The 21937-nt window shown below is 40.0% G+C and overlaps 2 protein-coding genes across 3 annotated transcripts; one reads left to right on the forward strand and one right to left on the reverse strand.

The window, feature by feature from the left end:
* The first annotated feature begins 1605 nt into the window (after nucleotides 1–1605).
* Nucleotides 1606–13590, forward strand: mapkapk2a (MAPK activated protein kinase 2a). The gene is made up of 10 exons (XM_089010849.1): nucleotides 1606–2391; nucleotides 9198–9337; nucleotides 10449–10513; nucleotides 10631–10710; nucleotides 10821–10947; nucleotides 11037–11112; nucleotides 11193–11317; nucleotides 11895–11980; nucleotides 12066–12146; nucleotides 12222–13590. The coding sequence occupies exons 1-10, from the start codon at nucleotides 2152–2154 to the stop codon at nucleotides 12369–12371; spliced, it is 1170 nt and encodes a 389-aa protein (XP_088866975.1). The 5' UTR covers nucleotides 1606–2151; the 3' UTR covers nucleotides 12372–13590.
* Nucleotides 13591–19225: 5635 nt separating this feature from the next.
* On the reverse strand, nucleotides 19226–21851 carry il10 (interleukin 10). 2 transcript variants are annotated; one of them, XM_089009902.1, is made up of 5 exons: nucleotides 21561–21851; nucleotides 21402–21461; nucleotides 21162–21326; nucleotides 19670–19732; nucleotides 19226–19587 (listed from the first exon to the last, which is right to left on the reverse strand). In XM_089009902.1, exons 1-5 carry the CDS (start codon nucleotides 21720–21722, stop codon nucleotides 19477–19479), a joined length of 561 nt encoding a protein of 186 aa, XP_088866028.1. In that variant the 5' UTR covers nucleotides 21723–21851; the 3' UTR covers nucleotides 19226–19476. The 2 variants fall into 2 exon arrangements, with proteins under 2 accessions (XP_088866028.1, XP_088866027.1); XM_089009901.1 differs by having other exon boundaries at nucleotides 21402–21851.
* Between the last annotated feature and the right edge of the window lie 86 nt (nucleotides 21852–21937).

Genomic DNA, 21937 nt, shown 5'->3' on the forward strand with positions numbered 1-21937 from the left:
AGGGTTTTCAAGATGTGTGTTTGAGTGGGGTGGGTGTGCGTCCGTGACCAGGGTGAAGGAGACAGGGGACGCAATTCTTACATAACAGTGCATAACAACACCAAATAACGTTTTGCAAGATTGTTTAATGTAATGTGCACAAAAACAACAGGTTCAAATGACTGTTGAATATTCACAGGGGTTAATTCAGCTCAAACTCCCATGGCCGTGGCTCCATTTTCATGGGCCTGAGTGATATCAAGGATCAATTATATCAACAATAAATCAATTAATTTGATTATGTTTAATTGTATTATAAATCGAATTGATGAATCGTTGCTTCCTATATTCAATTACGGAGAGTGATTCAATATCTTCAATATCGTCCTAGCGCCACCCCTTTAGTTTAAATACATTCATATGACAGGCCTGACCCCTTGCGGGTATTTGGAGAAATGCAGTTGTGAAAGCTTCGTCAATCAAGATGAATGAGTTTGGAAATTGATCACAACAGATCGTGTCCTAGACTGAGCTCTCGTGTATTGCCACCGTACTTCCAGATAGAAAGAAATTTGGTGTGACAAATCAACATTTTAATAGACAAAAAAATCATGTTTGATTTTGATACTGAATGGTTTTATTGTGGGAAGCTGCCAAAAAGTATAGTAACATTCTAAATGATCTTAAATTTGATGTTCTTTTAGTTCCTCTTTTCAAGACACAGGCACAGCTCACATTTATGTACTGTAAATACTGACCGGTTCCGTTTAACTGTTTCATACCTATTCAAGATGGAGTTTGATGGGGGAAAAAATTTGTACTTGACCCTTCACCACAATATCAAAGGTGTTGAATTAATACTCAAAACACATTTTTTTTATTCATCGGATAAGTCAATACCAAAAACAGTTGTCAAAAAATAGATTGCTTGTCCATGGCCGCATTTGGAAGTACAGTAAGAGTAAGTACACAGCCAATCACCTTAACCACTTTGCAACCTTGGGATGTGCCGTGGGGTGGACTCGCTGGCTGGTTATAGAGATTATGAGCTCTATTTTTATCTTTCCAGTTTCTATCAAAACAGTACGAATGGCTCTCGGGTGAAACTGCTATCGGTAAAAACAACACCAACTAAGTTAAAAGTGCATAGTTTTTTCACAGCTTTATGTTTCAAACTCTCTCCAAAATTGTGATTGGATTGGATTTACCTTTATTTGTCTGGCAGTGGAGAAATGTACATTTACAGCAGCAAAGTTATGAAAGGAAGATGAACGGGGCAATTTTAAATTAATAATTCGTCTCTGATTCACTCCCACAGAAGAGGCATTTATCATCTAAGTCACAGTGAATTTGCCGAGTGAATTATTGTGGTAGTTCCGGTAAAAAAAAAAAAATCTAGGATGTATTTTATAAGCACAAAGCATATTCTGAATATGTCTGTTTATGTATTCATTGATCTTAATGTTTGACATTTCATCAACTCCAGTGTACTCCAAGGCGAGAATTTACAAGACACACGTTGTTTGAATGTGACTGGATTTTATTTTTTAAAACATCCCAACTATTAATATTACAGCTCGGCTTCTCCTTTAAGGGCCGAAAACGAGACTATGACGTCGGCGGTAAAACCTGCTCTGGCTGAGTGTCTGACTAACTGACTTGGCCTTCTGAAAAGTGAAGTGATCGCCGTGCTCACAACTGCTAACCCAACTTTCATCACCGTTGTTCCGTACGCCTTTTCTTCAACTCTTCGGATTTTTTTTTCGACGATCGTCACTTGGCGACGCGGCGCCTCTCAAAAACATTTTTAGGTCATGGTTTAACCGAAGACAAAAAGTTCATTGAGTGCTTTCGGACGAACCGGCGCGTGGCTACCAGTCCCAGAGATGGATGAGCTAACCGTGAGCTGACTTGTTAGCCGAACAGTCAAAGGTCGAGAATAGGAGCGTGTGGACATGCTAACGGATAGCTAGTTTAGCATTCTGTCGGCTAACCGAGTGACTTCGTTAGCGTCCGACGGAAGCTGGCCGCGGTTTGCTTCCTCGGGCCTGGTTGCGACACCGCCAATAGTTTGTCAAAAGGAAGCTAATCCAGGAAGAAGCCCCTGCCTTAAAAAACGGACTTTGAAACAGGCCGGACGAGAGGTTGTTGCTTAACTTCGGACGAACAGAAATGCTAACCAACGCACAGAACCAGCCGCTCTTTCCCAATCCGACTGGGCAACAGAACCCCGCCGGACAGCCGAATCCTGCCGGCCAATTTCTCCCCTTCTTGAGCAGACCCTCTATACAGATCAAGAAGAACGCCATTACAGACGATTACAAAGTGACCAGTCAGGTGCTGGGGCTTGGAATCAATGGCAAGGTGCTTGAAATTTTCCAGAGGAAAACCGGAGACAAATATGCTCTCAAGGTAGGTTCTGACTTGAAATGCAACATCGGATGTGTAAACTCTTCTAAAGCGGAACCCATTGTCTCACGTGAAGAAAATTCCCAGGCGGTAATCTGTGTCCCTTCCTGCTTAAACTATCATAACAAAGTTATCGGGGTTAAAAATTTGAGGAAGTTGGAACATTTGTAAGACATTAAAAAGGCAGCAAAACTGACTCCTTGTTGTGAAAAATAATTAAGGTGAAACCTCACAATTTCCTACAGTGTGGACTGAATTGTTAAAAAAAAGCAATATTGTAAACATAAGTATAATTTCGCAAGATGAGGAATTATACTTGATTCGTAGTTAATGTCCTATTTCAGAATATGCTGTTCAGAGCTTCGATGGAAATAATTACATCAATTTTTCATTTATCAATTTGGAATGATCAACACTCTCGGCATGGCATCATTCCATTGTGGCATTGTAAAAACTAAATGTTATCATGGCCCCGACTATCTCTAAATTGGATGAAATGTGTAGATATAAGAATCCAAGCTCCCTTTCAAGGCGTTTTGGGGCTGTCAAGTTATCCCGCTGCGCTTGTGAAAAATACAGCTGTATGAAAATCGCCTATTTGAGAATGAGGCGATAGAGGGGATTCCGCTTCTCGTCATATCTAAAAATAGATGTGAAAAACCCATTTACCCCGCGAGAGGACATTTTTATTAAAGGGGAGCTCAAATAGACCTGACGTGACAATCGCACAAAATTGGGCTTCACAACAGGAGCATGTCGAATTTTTTTTTCCACCTTTCTGAGATTGGCAAAAGTATTTTGCCTTCATTAGCCACTATTATGACATGACACAACAATTTCAGGCTTTTTGCTGGCGAAATATTTCTAAAGTGGTATACTTCCCTAAAATCTGGAATTGAGTGTGACTCCTTTTTAGGGAAGCTGTAGTTGGGTCAATGATTGATAAATACTGGCACATGTTGAGACGGTCCAGTCAAGATATTGTTTTTTTAGCCCTTTATTTTTCAGGGACTGTTCCAAAAATTGATTGCGCAAAGTCATGGCCAAGTGAATCATAGCGTGAAAACATCCTGTGTGGTTGTTCAAATACAACAGTAGAATTTTAAGAAGTGGGTCACTGCTATCCACATACACATGTGATGCCGCTCTGATCTGTGACACATTGTGGCTTTATTGGTTCTTGTATACTCTCGCAACACTATCGCTGACCGGCAACAGCATTTCTGCATTCATTTTTTTTTGTTTCAGGAGCATTGTGTTGTTTAAAAATCAATTCGCTGAAATGTATTTGGTTCAGACAAACTGCCCTCGACATGAAATCACACGTTTATATATCTTAAAAAAATATGTTCACACTTTCACAAGTTTTATCATGGACGATACTATGGCGGGATTCACTTTATCCATAATTTGATTTCAAGGCTAGATCATCGGACCAATATAAAATTCAGGGTTTGTCTGAGTGACGTGTGTGATCTGTAAATAAGACTGCATCCAAATTTGTTGAACAGAACCACGACCAACTTTATTACTATGTAGCACCTGATATGCCTGACAGTTTTTAAAGATTATTCACTGCCTTATCACCTAAAGCGGCAGAGTTCTAAAAGTAGCTAAACACGCAACTGTCTGTGGTCACTGGATGCTACCTTGTGTCTTACTCCTTATACCCCGCTACATTTGGATTAAAATATTTTCTCTTTGAAGCTGCCACAATGAGCAACTCTCACATTGTTTCAGTCTCATCCAAAGTAGACTTGCGCAACCTGTTATCATGTAAACAAAATCCCGGCTTCGGTTCATTACTGGAAGTTGCACACATAATTGAGACAAAGGCTCGTGGGGTCTACAAATAAGATCAATAATGTAAAGGCTGTAGTCAGAAAATTAGACACAGCATACTAAATATAAAAAGAGCTTGTGCCTGCACTTCTGGGAACCTGTTTGGAACGAGGCTGAAGTAAAATGAAGGAAAAGGGGTTTTCAAATGTTGTTTTGGTGATATTTACAACAGAATCAAATAAAATGTACTGTATCAGTGGCAAATTTATTGTTTTATTTATGGCTTTGCATAGTCAAAGAACAAACAGCAAGGTTTTGTCTGTCATTAACTCATTCACAGCCTGTCGATATGCAAAAAAATGTGTCCACTACAGTGCCAGGGTTTTTGTCATCACTCAAATTGCAGCGCCCACAGATTATTGTGTTTTAGGACTACATAAACATTCAATGCAACATCAGACACCTCAGATGCTCTTCTTTCATCAGAAAAAAATAGTTAATTCCCAAGTTGTATGGGTCTGGAATTATCTTGAGTTTGAAATGTGGGCGGCTGTCCACAATACAATACATACTTATTGATTTATATGCTTTAACAACATCTGAAACTGTAACAAAGCACTAACACGGACGGACAAAAAGCAAATGCTGCCCCTTCGTGGAAGGTAAAAACATCGCCAGAGGTCTGACCAGCGCATTATCTGTACCCCCGCAAGAAAAAAACAAAAACAAATTCGGGCATGGCACTCCACGTCACACTTCAATTCCCGAATAAATTCGGGAACGGCAGCTAATGAGTTATGGTCGGACTGCACCTGCCATATCATTCGTGGCATGATGGATAGCATTGGTACGAAGAATGCACAGCAAGGCCAATTGACGAGAGTCTGAGTTCGTAGTTTGGTGTCGTGACCCTTGACATTAAATTCGTAATCGTGATGCAAGGACCCCTCGTGAACAACTGATTGAACTAAAATCAACTTTAATTTGTCATATGGACTTTCAAAATCCTTTCTAGATTTTAAGTGACAGTCAGACAGTGTCAACTGGATTCAAAATTTACAGTTCAAGTGTGATTAAAGAGGTAGCCTCTCTGACCTTTTCCAGGATTGAAATATAAGTGAGGGAACGAAGGAAGGAAGGAAGGAATAGGAGGGAGGCGACAAGGAAGGGAGAGGTTTCTCTTTCATTGCCCAAGCTTTACACATAAACTCGTCTCCCACTGTTATGATGGTTTTTTTTTATTTATTAATTTTACTGGTGTCCCGATCGGACCAGCTTCAGTGAACGTCACGTGTCCCGACAGTCACCCTGTTTGTTAAATGAACCTCAAGTCAGATGTCTCCTTGTTGGCAAATTTGTCACAACAACCATCTGACCGCACTTATTAGGTGTGCGTATGTAGAGGTAAATTATCCGGGGGTATATTTGGGGTTGCATCTGCTTGATTTGCTTGCCCTTTTATGGTGCCTCTGACCCATTGTGCAGCCAAAGCTTCCTCCCCAACTCTCACTCTCAGACTGTACTCGCAAAGTCAAACATTTATAAGCTTGTTGATTCCCAAAGGAGTTTTAGCCAAACAAATTTTAAACTTGCATGACATTTTGTCTTTGAAAAGCGACAAATATGGTTTCACAAACAAAAACGTAAAAAAAAGGCAGTTTTGGGGATCAAGCGGCATGAGAGCCCCCCATCCTTCCTCGCTTAGCCCTGTTGGAAAGCAGCCTTGCTCAAAATCTCCTGTCAGCGCTTTTTGTCTCATCCCCCTAACCCACCGATCTATATGTCAGCCTGTGGGATTTAAATGCTACAGTATTTAACCCCGACCCAAGGTCCAAAGACTCCGTCCCCGTCAAGCTTATTGTGGAAATCTGTTTCTTTGACACGCTTGTCATAAACAGATTAGCATAAAAAAAAATCCATCCGTCCATACATTCATCCATCCACACGTACATAATCTGAGCCTCTTATCCTCAATAGGGTCGCTGTTCCAGAATCGACTCATCTTTGCCTATAAACCGCTTTTACAGTCAACGGGCACAGAATTAGGCAACACCTGCACTATATGGAATCAACTGCAATTCGACTGCCGCCGCCTGATTCATGACCGTAAAATGAAAGGGACCGAAAACAATCGTACACTTCCGGTATTGCAAAATAAATTACTAGAAGATGAATGTATTCTAGAGTTCTGTGTCTTGTCAATTGTCCTCAAGTGTGTTTGATCTTCCATGTGTATTTAATTCATGATTTTAGAACTGGAAAGTTATGTATTTGAGTTGATATTTAATGTAGTACCAGCATATTTAGTTGCTGGCAAAATACTGCTATTTCTTTGCCGGGAATCCAATATGTAACCCCCCCCCCCACTCCAAATGCCATTTATAATCTGGAGTGACTTGTCATTGAAAAGTATGATACGTGTCTGTCCCCTGTCCATTTGTTGTTGTTTGACTTTCGACCGTCAGTCAGGGATTGCCATATAAAGTAAGCTGTGTGATATATTTGGCACAGGTTTTAACTAGCAAGTAAAAAAAAAACGATGGCCATCAACAATATTCTTTGTGCAGTCTGCCAGCTGATCTAGAGGAAGCGGCATAGTTATTTTTTGAGCGCGTCCTATGTTCTTCCCCATTTGTTGTTTCAATTTCAATCACGCTTCCTCCTCATGGTCACTCACTTTGCGAATGTGTTAAAACCTGGGGCACTTGACGTTAGAACCAATGTCTTTGCAAGCCAACGTCATAGCTTGTACCTCACGCAAATATGATTTTACTGGCACAATAGACGACCGATATATCCTGATTTTATATCAGGATGTAATCCACTGGTCTGTCTCTTCTTTAATTTTATTTTTTGTATTTCAGAATCATAATGTAAACAACCAATGGTCACTCCTTTCCAATTGAAATTGGTGGTCACACTAGCATTTCCACTCTGCAAAATATGAACACTGCAACTGCACAGATCTTGTTTACAGTTTAACACGTATCCTTAATCAGATTGTCCAATTGACATAAACATGTTTGCCCCCTTACGACGCAAACATGCCCAGAAACACATCCTCCCGTTGAACCCCAAAGAGGCTTTTATGAACACTGATTCAAGCTTAGCAGGTCCCTCTGTAATCTCTCCCCTTCCACCCAATTTCACTGCCTTATCAGCCCTTCAGGGCGATTTCTCCGGTTCCATCCTGACTGGGGCTCAAGTGGCAGGTGGACACTCCCGCATCTTTCCATCGCCCCACCTCCCAGTGTCTCCTGCCAGTGGCTCTTGAGCTTTTGTGTTTGCTTCAGGAAGTGCATTGTGTGCCCATCTGGCCCCTCCTTCTCATCAAGCTTCTGGATTCAGTCTCAGGGGTGCTGCAAACAGATGGGCGGGCTGCACATTTATTGAAAAAAAAAAACAGTGGGGTGTGTAATGGAGGTGTCTGTTTTATATTTTGTCAATGAAGCAAACGGTGGGCGTCGGGGGTGCGGGGCGTGTTTGTTAAATATAGATTTAGCTATGCTATTTTGGTTTCAGGGGCTTGTCTCCTCTTCTTACAGCTCTGGCTAGTCCCTCTTTGACATTTCAACAAGATATGAAAAATTTCCGCCTGAGCAGAACACAGAAAAAAAGACGTTTTAAAAATGTTTTTGACAAATGTTGGCAGTTATTTTCACCCAGTAAAAATGAGCCTTCATGTCGATTTATTCGTCAAATAAAACGAGATTTTCAAAGATCAGAAATTTTGGAAATGCACTGCACACGGTTCATGAAACGTCAAAACATAATTAAAAAAAAAATAAGTTGCATTATAGCCAGGATTGTTGACCATGATGGTGAATGACCAAAATACATCTTCAGAAAAGCAGTTGTGCGTCTATAAAGTCTTAGCCTAACTGTCTCATTCAAGTCACAATCTAATAAGTAAAACAATAAAACATATGTCAACAATGAGTCAGGCAACAAATTCAATTAAATCTGAGACGTTCGGTCAACCAAAGTGCTCGCCCTCTCAGAGGATATGAGTTGATTTATGTTTTATATAACAAGGGACTTTTAGATATTACACTTTGCGGATTGTTTGAACAGTGAATGAAGGTTAATGAAATGGTATTAATGCCACATTTGATTAGCATCTATCTGCAGGGACGCATTTATGACACCGTAGAGCAGCGCGGCTGTAAAAACACTGTGACAAACATTTCAAGGTGCACAAGAGTATGTAGCACAATACTTGAAAAATGGTTGCTCATGTTTATTGCCCATGAAAGTGAACTCTTTTTTTTTTGTTAATTAAAATGAACGATTTGATCTACCACAACTGTGGAAAGCAGTGAGCATTTTCTGACATGTTATGCACCAAAACATAAATGGCACTTTCCTAAATTTGAAATGAATAGGTGGACATTGAAAACGTTTTGTTTTCTTTAATCTGACTCAGATTAATCCAAAACAGATATTAGCAAATTAATTGATGATTAATGTGTTCGTCGTAACTGTGCTGCATAAAAGTATGTGAAACTTGAAAGAGGTTAACACTTAAAGCACTGAAAGGCCCACTAGCATAAACGCCACTGCTGTGTTTTCTGTGGCCAGGCTTGGGAAGCCATGCGATAGATCATTTTCCATGCTGCAAGGCTGAATGAATTCTTTTGCCTGAAAAAATATTCAGGACCTGTCAAATATGTTCATGTTTGTTGAACGTTTTGTTCAATTTCCCAATATGATAATTCTTGTTGCACTGGGCCATCAAACGGGAAAACGTTTTTATTTTTGAGCAAATGGAGGCCTGAGAACCGAGTTTAAAAAAAAAAATCACAAAACCGCTCGTGTGTGCAATGATTAATTTTAAACACAAGAGGGCGTCATATCTACACATAAGAAACTGCAATGCATTTGACTAAATTTACCCAGATGATGTCAGCATGGAACTTGTCTGTTGTGCGTGCAGCTGCATCTTGATGAGTGATTGATGTCGCTTAGTCCGCACCATTAATCTGTTGATTGTTTTTTTTTTTTCTTCCCCTTCCCGTGTTGTCTAGATGCTACAAGATTGCTCAAAAGCACGTAGGGAGGTGGAGCTTCACTGGAGGGCATCGCCTTGTTCCAACATTGTACGGATTGTTGATGTCTACGAGAACCTTTATCAAAGCAGAAAATGCCTGTTAATAGTTATGGAGTGGTGAGTTTACAAATTCAGTCACAAACACTCGCACTGACAAGACCATCCTTTGTGTAGTTTGAAATGGAAGATTAACTCATTCACTGCCAGACGATGTACAAAAATGTGTCCATTCCAGTGCCAGGGTTTTTGTCATTTTTATTGAAATTGCAGATTCCACAGAATATTGAGTTTTAGGACTACATACACATTCAATGAAGCATAAGAAACCCTACACTCTCTTCTTTCATCAGAAAAAAAAGTTATTTCATAAATTATATGGGTCTGGAGTTATATGAGCTTAAAATGAGGATGGCTGTCCGAAATACAATGAAATACATTCATATTACAGTAAAGTCTCGTTATATCGATAGTCCCGGTTATATCGATATTTTTTCGGACTCCCTTGAATATCGATATAACGAGACTTTACTGTACTTTAGATAGCACTTTAACAACAGCTGAAGCTGAAACAAAGCACTAACATGGAATAAAAGGGAAATGCTGCCCTCTTGTGGATGAGAAAAAACGCCCAGAGGTCTGGCCAGCGCTTTATCGGCACCCGATTTAAAAATATATATGTTTTGATTTCAAAGTCTTTTATTTCAAAAACTTTTATGGATTATTCTCTCAGATTGACTTTTTCCATACCTTAAAGTAGTAAAGGTCAATTGAACTTTCGTTTCTCTGTATGATAATGATGACAAAACAGAATATGAAGAATTTGAAGTGTGTTGTGGTTAGACAAGAAGAAGAAAAAAAAGGTGAAATTGTGCGTCTTTGGTCTCACACACACAAAACCCCAAATCGTGACATTGTGATTGCATCTGAAACTCGCAGTCATAAAGAAGGCAGAAATGAGTCATGTCGATTCAATTGATTAGCATATTCCCATACATCGTTTCTACCAGTTATATCGCGAACCATAGTGGCAAAAAAAAGACAACTGCAAACGTGTGAACTCAGCAAATTTGTATGATCCATAACTACCATCATATGTGAGTTTGCATTCCAGTAAAATAAAGTGGAATGTTTTGTGTGCCGCAATCTCTCATACAATTGGATTTTATTGGAATTGCTGATAAAATCAAAATCGTTTCAACCTTGAACATGGATGCATGTGTGCTTTTAGCATGGACGGGGGTGAGCTCTTCAGTCGCATCCAGGACAGAGGGGATCAGGCCTTCACAGAGCGAGGTATCAAGCACACTGGCCGCATTTCTTTTCCGAAATTACTTGCGTATTCAAATGCCATTTGGCTCATCTACCGCTCACGGGTTGTCTAATATTAAACCCGTTTATTCTTGACGCCAGAGGCATCCGACATCATGAAGAGCATAGGGGAGGCGATCCAATATCTCCACGCCGTCAACATCGCACATAGAGATGTTAAGGTTTGTATGATCGTTTTCTGTCTTTTTTTTTTTTTTTTTTTTGCAACGGTAAGACCGAGACGTCAAATGACAATCACCCACTTGAATAACCGATGTGAACCGTCCCGCAGCCAGAGAATTTACTGTATTCCTCCAAGAGGCCCAGCGCTTTGCTCAAACTCACAGACTTTGGCTTTGCCAAGGAAACCACCTCGCACAACTCACTTGCCACACCTTGCTACACACCATACTATGTTGGTAAGAGATCTTCTCCCGCGTTTCACCCGTGGCTTCCTCACAAAGCCATATTGTCCTGATTGTTGTGTATCCCTTTTCACTTTTGCCAGCTCCGGAGGTTCTAGGCCCAGAAAAATATGACAAATCATGCGACATGTGGTCTTTAGGTGTCATTATGTATATTCTGTAAGTACAAGTTCTTTCTTCACGTCACATCAAGTGGGAATATTTGGGTCGTGCAACATGTGACTGTCGTCCCTCGCTAGGTTATGTGGCTACCCCCCTTTCTATTCAAACCACGGTCTAGCCATTTCTCCCGGGATGAAGAAGAGGATTCGGATGGGACAGTATGAGTTTCCGAATCCCGAGTGGTCTGACGTATCAGAAGAAGGTGATGATAATGGAAACGCTACATGTGTGGTTTTTGAGTTTGGCTGCCAACGTGAAAGTTTGACATCAAATAATAAACCGTGGGTCTCAATGGAGTTTACAAATTCTGCTCAGTAGCCCGTCAAGTGAAGATAAACTTAACCTGTATTGGAAGTACCACATTTTACCACAAGATATTCTGTGACGTTGATTTACTCATTCACTGCCGTTCCCAAATTTATTTGAGAATTGAAAAGCATAATGGGTTGCGCGATTCCCGAATTTGTTTAGGTTTTGTTTTTTCCTGCGTGGGGTGCCAATAAAGCCCTGGTCAGACCTCTGGAAATGTGCATGGCATTCATTGACGGTGCACCTTATAGTCCGGTATATACCGGAAAATACAGCAATTCACTTTGAAGGATCTGTTGTGTGATGATAAAAAAAGAATCTTTATAAAAACGAAAATATTGTCATTGATAAATGGCTGGAATATTTCATGCGCACTGTCACCGGTTCAATTCTAATCCGATTGCTTTCTTTCGCATCGCTAAAATGCAGCCAGTGTTAAAAAATGCTGTTTTTTTTTTCCCCAATTCCAGCTAAACAACTGATACGGACCCTCCTAAAGACGGAGCCCACCCAGAGGATGACCATCACAGAGTTTATGAATCACCCTTGGATTAATGTAAACGTCCGCCGGCTCTTTTGAATGTAATTGATTTGAAAGAAGCTGTCCACTGAAGCCAGATTGTCTCATGTCTAACCCGCAGCAATCGATGGAGGTGCCTCAGACGCCATTGCACACTAGCCGGGTGTTAAAAGAAGAGAAAGACGCGTGGGAGGACGTCAAGGTCTGTCACACGGGTGCTGGTTTTTGGATCTGCGCTCCTGCTGCTAAAATGTACCGACTGTGCTCATCGTTGCAGGAGGAAATGACCAGTGCCTTGGCAACCATGAGGGTTGACTACGAGCAGATCAAGATAAAAACCATCGAGGACTCCACCAATCCGCTGCTAACCAAAAGGAGGAAGAAAGCCAGTAACGCCATGGCGGCGACTCCGTCCGCCGCTCACTGAAAGATACGCACCCAGATTGGAAAAAGGAAGCAATAAGATGTCGACTTGAGTCGCACTGCATGGATTTTTCACAGCGTCAAGTCGAATGTTTTGGAGTGCTTTTTGTTTTGTTTGTTTTAATGTCTCCTTTGTCTTTTTCAAAGCGGTTCTTGATCTGTGGTTTTAGATGAGGAAAGAGATTATGATTTTAAAGAAGACACGAGGAGACTCACACGGTGACTCTTCTGTGTTAGCCATGTGCTGCCCAAACTAGTGAATGTTAAATGAAATGGCTCAATCCACCCCCAAAAAAAAAAACAAATGAACCGCATGCTTTCTTTGACATATTCACCATGTAAGCAAATGTATTTTTTAACAGACAAGTAGATTGTAAGGACTGTTCTTGACCGGAGTGAACGTTGAATCGTTTGCTAATTTTCTACGTGCGCTGTCTTAGCGAAATGCTCTCACCGGGGTTATCGTGTGTCATTCTGACCCGTAGCCTCCCACAGCCTCTCCTCTCACTTGCCTTAAGACATCCTTGTTATCGGTCCAGTCTCCGGGCAGCAAAGGTAGCACCACACCTACATGGAGCTCAGGTGCGGGGAAGAAAAAGATTCAATTGTATTTTTTCCCACATATTTTTACAGACATTTTAGTACATACATGCCTTATTGACCTTTTAGCAATATCACCTTTTGGTTGCTAGATTTCATGTTAACGCTATGCGGATGTTCTGTCAGCTTATAGCACTGGTTGGACTTTTTTTTCGACGGTGTTGGGTTCTGTTTGCAGCACGAGTTTGAGAGAACACAAGTAGCCAGGAGAACCCTCACATGAGAGCTTTTTTGAGTGATCAGTGTTTACTCGCATCTGTTCTTTAAATTCTTTTGAAAACTGCACCTCCAAAACTTTCTGCCGGAAAGTAGAGCGCCATGTGACACATCACCAGCAAGCTATCATCACGATCACAGGGTGTTAAGAATGGTTCCTCTTTGGTGTTTTCTCCATTCAGGACCTCCCAACGCACTGGGGATAATGGGAATCTATTGTATTTACGTTTTTCTCTTTGTAAGTACACCAACGTTCTTCTGTAGCACTGTAAAATGTTTGTTTAAAAAAAATCAAATTCTTTGAGGGGATCTTCTGCACATTTTATTTGCAGTCTTTTTTTCTGTTCAGCCAGCTGCAACTGCCGTACTTATGTCTGCTTGCTTTTAATTAAAACCCACACATATCAGTCCTGTGTCTGGAATTAATGATTATAGAATACAGCAAATGTTTTCCTTCCCTTTTCCATACAAAAATATTAACCACATAAATAATCAAATACAAGAAGTTGGCCATTGTTTAGCTCTAATGCCGGAAGACAACAGAGTAAGCAGCAGGTCGTGAGAACATGACGTGTATTTGTCAAACGTAGGCAGCTGCCGTCTTACATGTTTCAGAACTCCTTTCAACACACCTGATTCAAACGATCAATTCATCGGCGAGCTCTGTGGCTATGATAGTGAGCATTTTCATTAGAATCGCGACAGTTGGAAAACATGCAGGACCAAGTTTGACATATTTGTGATAAGTGGATTTTTTAAAAAGGTTTGTAATCGCAACTATTTTTATTTTTCTGAACAAACTCATATCACGGTCTTTTACTCCCGCTTTGCAAACGCTCCCTAAAAGAAGCCAGTTGAGCACATCTTCCACGAGTGGCCGAGTTTGACAGGTACTTCTCCCAAAGTCACCGCAGAGGGCCACGCACTGTGTGACCAAAAAACTTGTTTAGCGGGACTAAAGTCTGTGGACTCTTGTACACTCTCACGAACAGCAAGAAGGAGGACAAGTTAACCCTTCATCTCATTCCTTTTCTGGTTCGAGAAAATGTTACGTGTGGTGGAAGTGCTCCAGGACTTCCTGGTTTGGATTTCAGGTGTTTAAGTGACGACGCGGCCGACACTTCTGCAAACAAATTGGACATGTGCCCTGATAGGTCCGAATGGACTTCAGCAGGCTGGAAGTTGAGAAAAAAAATCCCACTCGGGTTTTACAAGAGTTTTGACTCGCGAGCCATATATGGCTCTTTTGAGATTGCATCTGGCTCACAGATAAAATTATACACATTCTCACTTTTTCGCTATTCATTTCCTTTTTGGGCTGCAGTTGGCGGAAAGCGCAATTTTGATTGGACGATACTGACCTAGGTGGCCGGTGATGTCAAAACAGGTAAACGCCCTCTTTTGAATAAGCCCGACGAGTAAAAAAAAAAAAAAGATGAGTATTGCCCTTTTGTGGAAACAAAAGGTTCTGTTTTAATTTGCGCCGATGAAACAGTCCAATGTCAGTGACACTTTGACAAGCCCCATGCTAACGTTAGCATCAATATATTTCTGCGAGAGACAGCAGAACGCAAGTGTGGAAGCTAATGAGCAGTGTGCAGGCTAGCTAGCAGTAACTTGGCGTATGGACAAATTGGCTTTCATTCCGATCGTTTGCTGGATTTTTACCAATCACGAGGAACGGAAAACCATATTAATGGTGAGTACGATCACAGTTATTTGAACTAATATATTCTGACATTTTGTTGAAAATTGGCTATGCGTGTGTGTGGCTCTCACTGAAAAAAACACATTTCTAAATACAGTACTGTATTTTACTTTTATGGCTCTCTTAGTCAAAAATGTATCAAGTATCAAGTGTTACAGGGGGTTAGCGCAGTGCCCTCTAGTGGAGATTAAGTGTCACTGTTCGCTTCCGACTCATTGTCACCACTAGTGATGCGAATTCCGGCTCTTTTCAGAGAGTCGGTTCTTTTGTCTCGGCTCACTCAAAAGATCGGCTCTTATGGCTCTCAAATGGCTCCTCAGTTTTTTTCTTAAATTAATAACCAAAAATCATGTAAAATTATGTGAAAAACTAATTACTCATGTAAAAAATACACTATATCACGAAGTTAGTGGATGCTAACTTTCACATCAACTCCATTTATTAGTTTGGTTAGTTATTCCTATGTCCTTATCTGATGTGAGTGATTCTTCTCCCATACTGAATATGAACAACTGTACATTTAAATTTTGTTTTTCGTTTTTAGTTACTTTTAAATTTCCCTAATGCCAAATACAAAATAAAATAAACATCACTGTTATGGACACATTTGTTTGGACCCCTGATATGCTTTTTGCAAACATGTGGATTCCTCCCACAGTGCCTCGTGGTTCATTTTTGTCCCGAGTGTGCCACTTTATAGAAAAAAAAAAATCCCTAAAACGCAAATTTCCAAAATTATGATTGAGTCATGTCTGTTGGCACATATTTCTTCAGGTTCAAAGGGAAGAGAAAAGTTTTTGAAAAAGATTTTTAGTACGCAGTCCCGTTTATTTTTTTAAGGATTTCCAAAACCCCTCAACACATGTTACAGATGTGACTCAGTAAATGATGACAGCAATTTTCTGTTTTGGGATTTTTTTATGTAATTTTTTTTTGTCTGTGACATGGGACACTCATACTTAACACGTGACAAATAGGTTTTTAAAGGTTGCCACATATATATACACATTTGTGTGGTCGGATTGAGTCAACGGGGACATTAGCCAACATAGTTTTTTGTCTGTGAGTGTGAAATACAATTTTTATAGTATTAGTATCTGTTGTCAGGTGCGAAGTACCCTCAAATATTTCTGCTCTGGGTGGGACAAAACCAGCAGATATCTCCTATCCATGTACTGTATGTCTGTCAGCTGAAGAATAGGGAACTAAAAGAGGCCTCACGGGTTGACCCAAAAGAAGCCACAATTACTACAAAGTAAAAAAAAAAAAACATGTCAAAATGAAATTAATTTTCAAAATAAAAGCCAAAAAGTATTCTCAAATAATTTTCTGAACATTTCCAACTGCATCAGCTTTGAACTGCTCAAATGGTCCCTGTTGTAGTTTTTCAAAATAAAGACGAAAACCTTTTCTTTGTTCTAATTTCTACAGTTTTGACTGATTCTGACGACTCCAAAAGTGAACTTTTTTTTGACGAGTTCAAACCATTCAAGCTTTTCTTTTGCTTATTTTTTCTTAATTCATTTTTTTTTTCTAAATCCAAAACAGGTGGTTTTAATTTTTTAATTTAAACCCCCAAACTCTCTCCTGCATTTTCTTGAACCAATTTTTAACAGTCCAACTTTGACGCGTTCTGCTGGTTCCTCTGCATTGCATATCACTCCATGACATTAATATCATTCCACATAATTTCACTCGATCTCCACATGCAATTTCTCCAGAAATCGCATTCTCTTGATTACTGTGTGACAAACGCTAGTCAGATTCATGAGCATATTTGAGTCATGTCGCTGCCCTAGGAAAGGAACTCTGACTTTATGCGTTACATCATAAAATGTTCTTTTTGCTGTTTCTCTAATACTAGCGTGCCTGTGGGGAGTCAGGACGGGTTCTCCATTTAAGAGGATTGTACTTTGTAATTCAGAATCTGTAACACCGTGGATCCCCTGAAAAGGAAAAAAAAACACAAATGAATCTGTAAATCTATCTAATCTGTAAATTTTAAACCCCCATTTAAAGGACAACCGACACCATTTTTTTGTTTCCTAACTGACATCAGAAAAAAAAACATTTTATAGCATCTAAAATACCCATATATATAATTATATAAGGAAGAGCACTTCTGCTGTTGCCTTACAGTAGAAGTTATGAGGATGTTCCAATAAACAAAACAGAAACCAGGAGCCAATACAAAACCGCACCTGCAATAAATATGAATAAAAAAGAAGCAATGTGTGTTCTATGGTTTCATTTTATCCATCCACCTGGTTTCTTGTACGTTTTATGGGTTTCATGGGGCACTGGAGCATAATGCGGTTGACTTAGAACGAAAGGCATACGACACGCTGGATCGATCATCAGTCAGTCACGCAGCACACGGTGAAACGAACAACCATTGGTGCTCACAAGCGCATGGTCAAAGTTTCAGTTTACAGAATGAGAAGTCACAAGTCACCCTATTCTAAGAATATCTAGAAGAACATTTTGTCTATGTGCGATTCTTAAAAAAAAATGATTCATAATGGTGTCATGAACTGAAGCATCCAGTCATTGCTCAAGTGGATGTGAGCATGTGTGCAACCTCATAAGCATGTTGTTAGTCTGAGCATTTGGATGCAAATGTGTACAGCAGCATTGTAGTTATGGTTTCCTCTCGAGGGCCGTTATGAATTTGGGGAACCCGTTAGAATGTTTAAATCCCTTCAAATATTACATATAGAGCACACAGAAAATTAATGAATAACTCGTTTTCAAATCTGAAGTCAAGAATAATGACTTTTATTGTGGTTGACATCCAAAAAATATGAAATTTTGGCTCAGATTTTAGCAATCATCATGGAATTTAACAAGTTTGATTTGCTTTCGCGGGCTGAAAAAAAAATGATGTGGCGGACCGGATTTGGCCCGCGGGCCTTGACTTTGACACCTGTGGTGTACAGTGTGATGCGGTCAACAAAGCTGTTTTTATTTGAGTTAAACAAGGCATTTCTTAAGAATGAAATGTCATTGCAAGCACAGTGCTGCCGCCCCTAAAATGACTTGAGTGTCTGATGAAAAGTCTTCAACTGGTTTCATTGCATGGCTCTGAGTCAAATCAGGAACTTTACTGGCACTTAATTGCGGAGCTTGTTCGCCTAAATCATAGCCGCAGTCCAACCCAATGGCTGAAACTCTGTATTTTGTGTTTGCTTTTACGGTTTTTGTAATTAGCAGCAAGAGCTATGACAAAAAAAATGAGACAGCAGTTGCCAATGAAAGACCTCAAGATTGACACAAATGCCACAACGTGTGCTTTCTGTCAGTTAAATTGTGGTGCGACATCAAATATTTTTCTTGTAGCAATGTTGATATGATGTAACAAGCTGTCATGGTCAGGATTTTATTTCATTTTATTTTTTAAATGACTTAAAGTGTCCAAAATCTGCAAAAAATTGAGCTGCGAATTGGTCATTTTCAGAAAGACCCGCCCCCAGTTCGTGACGTCACACCAAGACGTCTTGCATTGCTGGAGAATCAAAACAATTGCTTCAGATTCGGAGAATATGCTTTCTTGTTACACATCCAGTTATGAATATGATTCAAACAGTTATGCAGAGGAAAGCATACATGTTTGCAATCGATTAAAAAATTTATTCCGTGCCATTTTGAGGCAACATTGAGGGGAAATTTCACACTGAAAAAGAGGCACAAAATGGCGACCTCCACGTTTCCACAGGCTGATAAATTCCTTATATGGAGCTTGGAAGCCCTCTTCTGGCGACTTTTGGGTGCAACACGAGGTCCCCAGACCAAACATTACAGCAAAATACGTTGACGTGATGGAAGGACCGCTACAATGCGTCTTTTTTCGGTCAGGGGTGTTCCTTTAGTGACGTCATGTACGGACTCATCACCAACTCAAAAACAAGACTTTCTGAATATTCAGCGCGAGTCTCAAAACGTAAAATATAGCTATATGCGTCGGAAACTTTGTAAAATACGCTTAGTAGAAGTCATTTGTAGTGATTTTACAAATTATGGACGCAACTTGTCCGGTGGCGTCGGTAGTCCTTTAAATGGCAGCTCGGTTTCATTCTTCAAATCGATCGTTAAGACGAATTAGGTGTTATTTTTAACCCTATGTGAGTGGAACTTCATACACAAGTTCCACTTCCCGTACGTTTACATAAAGCTGCTGCTGGGAAGTGGAGGATATGGGTCACGTTTGAGGTTAGTGCATCAGCATGTTGGGTTTGCACTTAACATGTATCATCAACTGTAATAGCTAGCGTAGGATGTGATGTACTTAGTCATTTACATATGCACAAAATATCAAATGAAGCTAGATATGTTGGCAAATCCTTTATTTGATAAAGATAGAAACTAAATCAACAAGTACGTTCAAACAATAAATATTTCAGCCAAGACATTGGATTCAATATGATTCCAAAGCAGAGCCTCTTCATTGACACATACGGTGTTGTTCACAAATCCGACAGACTCATTGGCACTCACACAAGAGGTAAATAATAATAATTTGAATGTCCACATCTATCCGTTCTTCCTGAGATGAGCAAGTTCACATTGATGAAAGTCAGCCAAGTTTTTACAAAGGCATGTTGTGGTTCCGGAGACGTTTCGATGCCAGATATGTTTCGATGTAGTTAAAGAGCACATCCAGTTCGCCCATAGCTTTGTAGACGCCTTTGTTTTCCATCTGAGGGAAAACACAGTACTGGCTTAAAAAAAGGAGAAAAAAAACTGCATACATGCAATTTGCGCAATGCTGAAAAACTCACCTGGCTGTACGTCGTATTCAGTTTGATGATGTCAAACTGCTTCTGGCAGGCAAAGTATTTCCGCTGCAGGAAGAGGGAAAGTGTGTTATTTAACATGTGGGCAAACTCCTACAAGTATATCCTCCACTTGACTTCTCATTTTGATGATCGGGATGATGCACTTCATACGCTGCTTCTTTTCTTAATGCGTCACGCTCCTTCCAATGAGCCACACAAGTGACCTCTTCCTTTTTTTTTGGGTCATGCTCATGCATCTGCCTCATTTACACAAGGAGCTTTGGGGATTTATCCACAATGAGGACGGGAGTTTTTGATACTTAATTCAGTCAAACACATGCAAGATGCTCACAATAAACCCAAATCTACATTGCTTCTGTTTATTCTTGTAGCTTTTAGTGTGTGAGAAATATATTATATATGTGTGAGAATTATATTATATATAAAACTATATTTTGTTCTTCTATTTCTTCCTTTCATAAATTTGCTGCTGTGAGTTGTGAATTTCTCCATTGTGAGACTAATGAAGGTTATACTTTTTAATTTTTTAGCCAGCCAGCTAAAGAGCAAGCTGTCCATCTATCACATTGGACAGCTAGCTAGCAAGCGTCCTGTCTAGCAATGATGATGGACCACCATAACCCGTGGTGGGAAGTCATCAAGTATATATAAATGTGCTTTGTCATTGTATTTCAGAAGATTATTTAGGTATCTGTAGTTTATGAGAACAATTCATTTTTAAGGCTCTTTTATTGTTGGATCCTACATTTGATAACTGTTACGTGTACTTTTTCAAAATATGTTTATTTCATGGATGAAGCGTTAAATTAAAAAAGGGCAACTTGGTATTGAGGGAAATTCAGTGGTGGTTCAGAACTGGTTCAAATTAGATCTTGGTGGACCAAATACAGGGGGGGGGCAGCAGTGACATTTGGGAAGAATAACTGTGGATAATTAATTTATGATGCAATATATACAGAGACGCCAGCCTAATACAATTGAGGCTTTGGTATTTTAAAACATCTCTGTTTAATCAGAGAAAACAAATACATGCCAAGTGTATTTTGTTTTGACTTTCCCTCGTGAGCTAAATTATATTTATTTTCTCTTTATTTTATTTTGTGAGTCGACTCTCAAACTGTAAGGACGTTTTTAGTGCAATTTTTTTGTCTTATTATCAGTGTAGCACGACACAACTATTTTGTGTCACGCTATCAAAACGAGGGTATTTAATCGACAGTAACATATATCGTTTTTAAGGTTTGTACTTTTGTAAAATTCAACATTTTGATTTTCTCTGTTTACTTAAGTACAAGGTGTTGATTAGTTCTAATAATACAAACGTCATTTTTAACTTACTTTTGCTCAAGTACTTTACCTCTAACCACTTTATTCAGCAAGTACTGAGTGAGTACAATCGCCTTGTGTGATTCGTCCCAGAAAATAAATAGATTGCGGACTGTATGCGTAAAAGGCGCATCAGTGCTGTACTTACACATTGAGTGACATCCCTTTTGAGCTCATCAAATATCAACTGGATGGACTCCACATAAGGTTTCAAGTCCTTGCTGTCCTCCGACACCCCCGCGATGGCTGCCGGCAGAACGGTGGCCAGGTAAAAGTCCAGAATGCTATTCATGGCGTGGCAGGCAAATGGCGTCTAATCGAGAAAAAAAACACGTTGTTAATTGTCGTTTGCACCAAACGCAGATAGATATGTGCAGCCGGGACCTACTCCAAAAGAATGCTCAACAGTCTGGTCAAGCAGCGCGGTGTCCAAGTCATCGTTTGCTTCCTGTGTAAAAAAAAAAAACAAATAATGTGCCGGAGTTAGCAAAGCGCGTGGGGAATTTGTCTTCACGAACACGCTTTGTAAGTGCAGTCTCATACTCACGTAAAAATCCCTGATCTGCAAGTAGTCTTCTCGCAGCCTCCGAAGCCTGCCGGGGAAGCTCTCTACGAAGCGACAGCATTTGTTGTTGCACATGGGAGTGCACCACACGTTGCTGAGGAGAAACTGGAACAACAATAGGGACGAGAGACTTCTGGTACTCATGATGCTGGAGGCTTCCTGGCTTTTGAAGTTGATGATGGAAGTGATGCGTCTTGCTTATTTCTAGTGCAATCTCTGGCTTGTTATATAGGCAAATTTAGACCGTATGGGAAGTATGAAAAAAAAAAAGATGAAAACATGCTTAAATCATGTGGGAATTTTCCCCCCTTAGACTCACACATTACACATGGGCTACTCCTCTCATTTCATTGGTCCAA

Source organism: Hippocampus bargibanti, linkage group LG12 (genome assembly GCF_051943395.1).
Source record: "Hippocampus bargibanti isolate YZ-2025 linkage group LG12, ASM5194339v1, whole genome shotgun sequence".
Classification (NCBI taxonomy): Eukaryota; Metazoa; Chordata; class Actinopteri; order Syngnathiformes; family Syngnathidae; genus Hippocampus; species Hippocampus bargibanti.

What these genes read in the sequence shown, in the direction of transcription:
- mapkapk2a (XM_089010849.1), top strand. Translation starts at nt 2,152, where the DNA reads ATGCTAACCAACGCACAGAACCAGCCGCTCTTTCCCAATCCGACTGGG. An exon ending in GAGACAAATATGCTCTCAAG is followed by an intron (nt 2,392 to 9,197) that starts GTAGGTTCTGAC and finishes CGTGTTGTCTAG; the next exon opens with ATGCTACAAGATTGCTCAAA. An exon ending in ACGCGTGGGAGGACGTCAAG is followed by an intron (nt 12,147 to 12,221) that starts GTCTGTCACACG and finishes TCATCGTTGCAG; the next exon opens with GAGGAAATGACCAGTGCCTT.
- il10 (XM_089009901.1), bottom strand. Translation starts at nt 21,722, where the DNA reads ATGAGTACCAGAAGTCTCTCGTCCCTATTGTTGTTCCAGTTTCTCCTC. An exon ending in AAAGGGATGTCACTCAATGT is followed by an intron (nt 19,733 to 21,161) that starts GTAAGTACAGCA and finishes CTCTTCCTGCAG; the next exon opens with CGGAAATACTTTGCCTGCCA. An exon ending in TGAATACGACGTACAGCCAG is followed by an intron (nt 19,588 to 19,669) that starts GTGAGTTTTTCA and finishes GTTTTCCCTCAG; the next exon opens with ATGGAAAACAAAGGCGTCTA.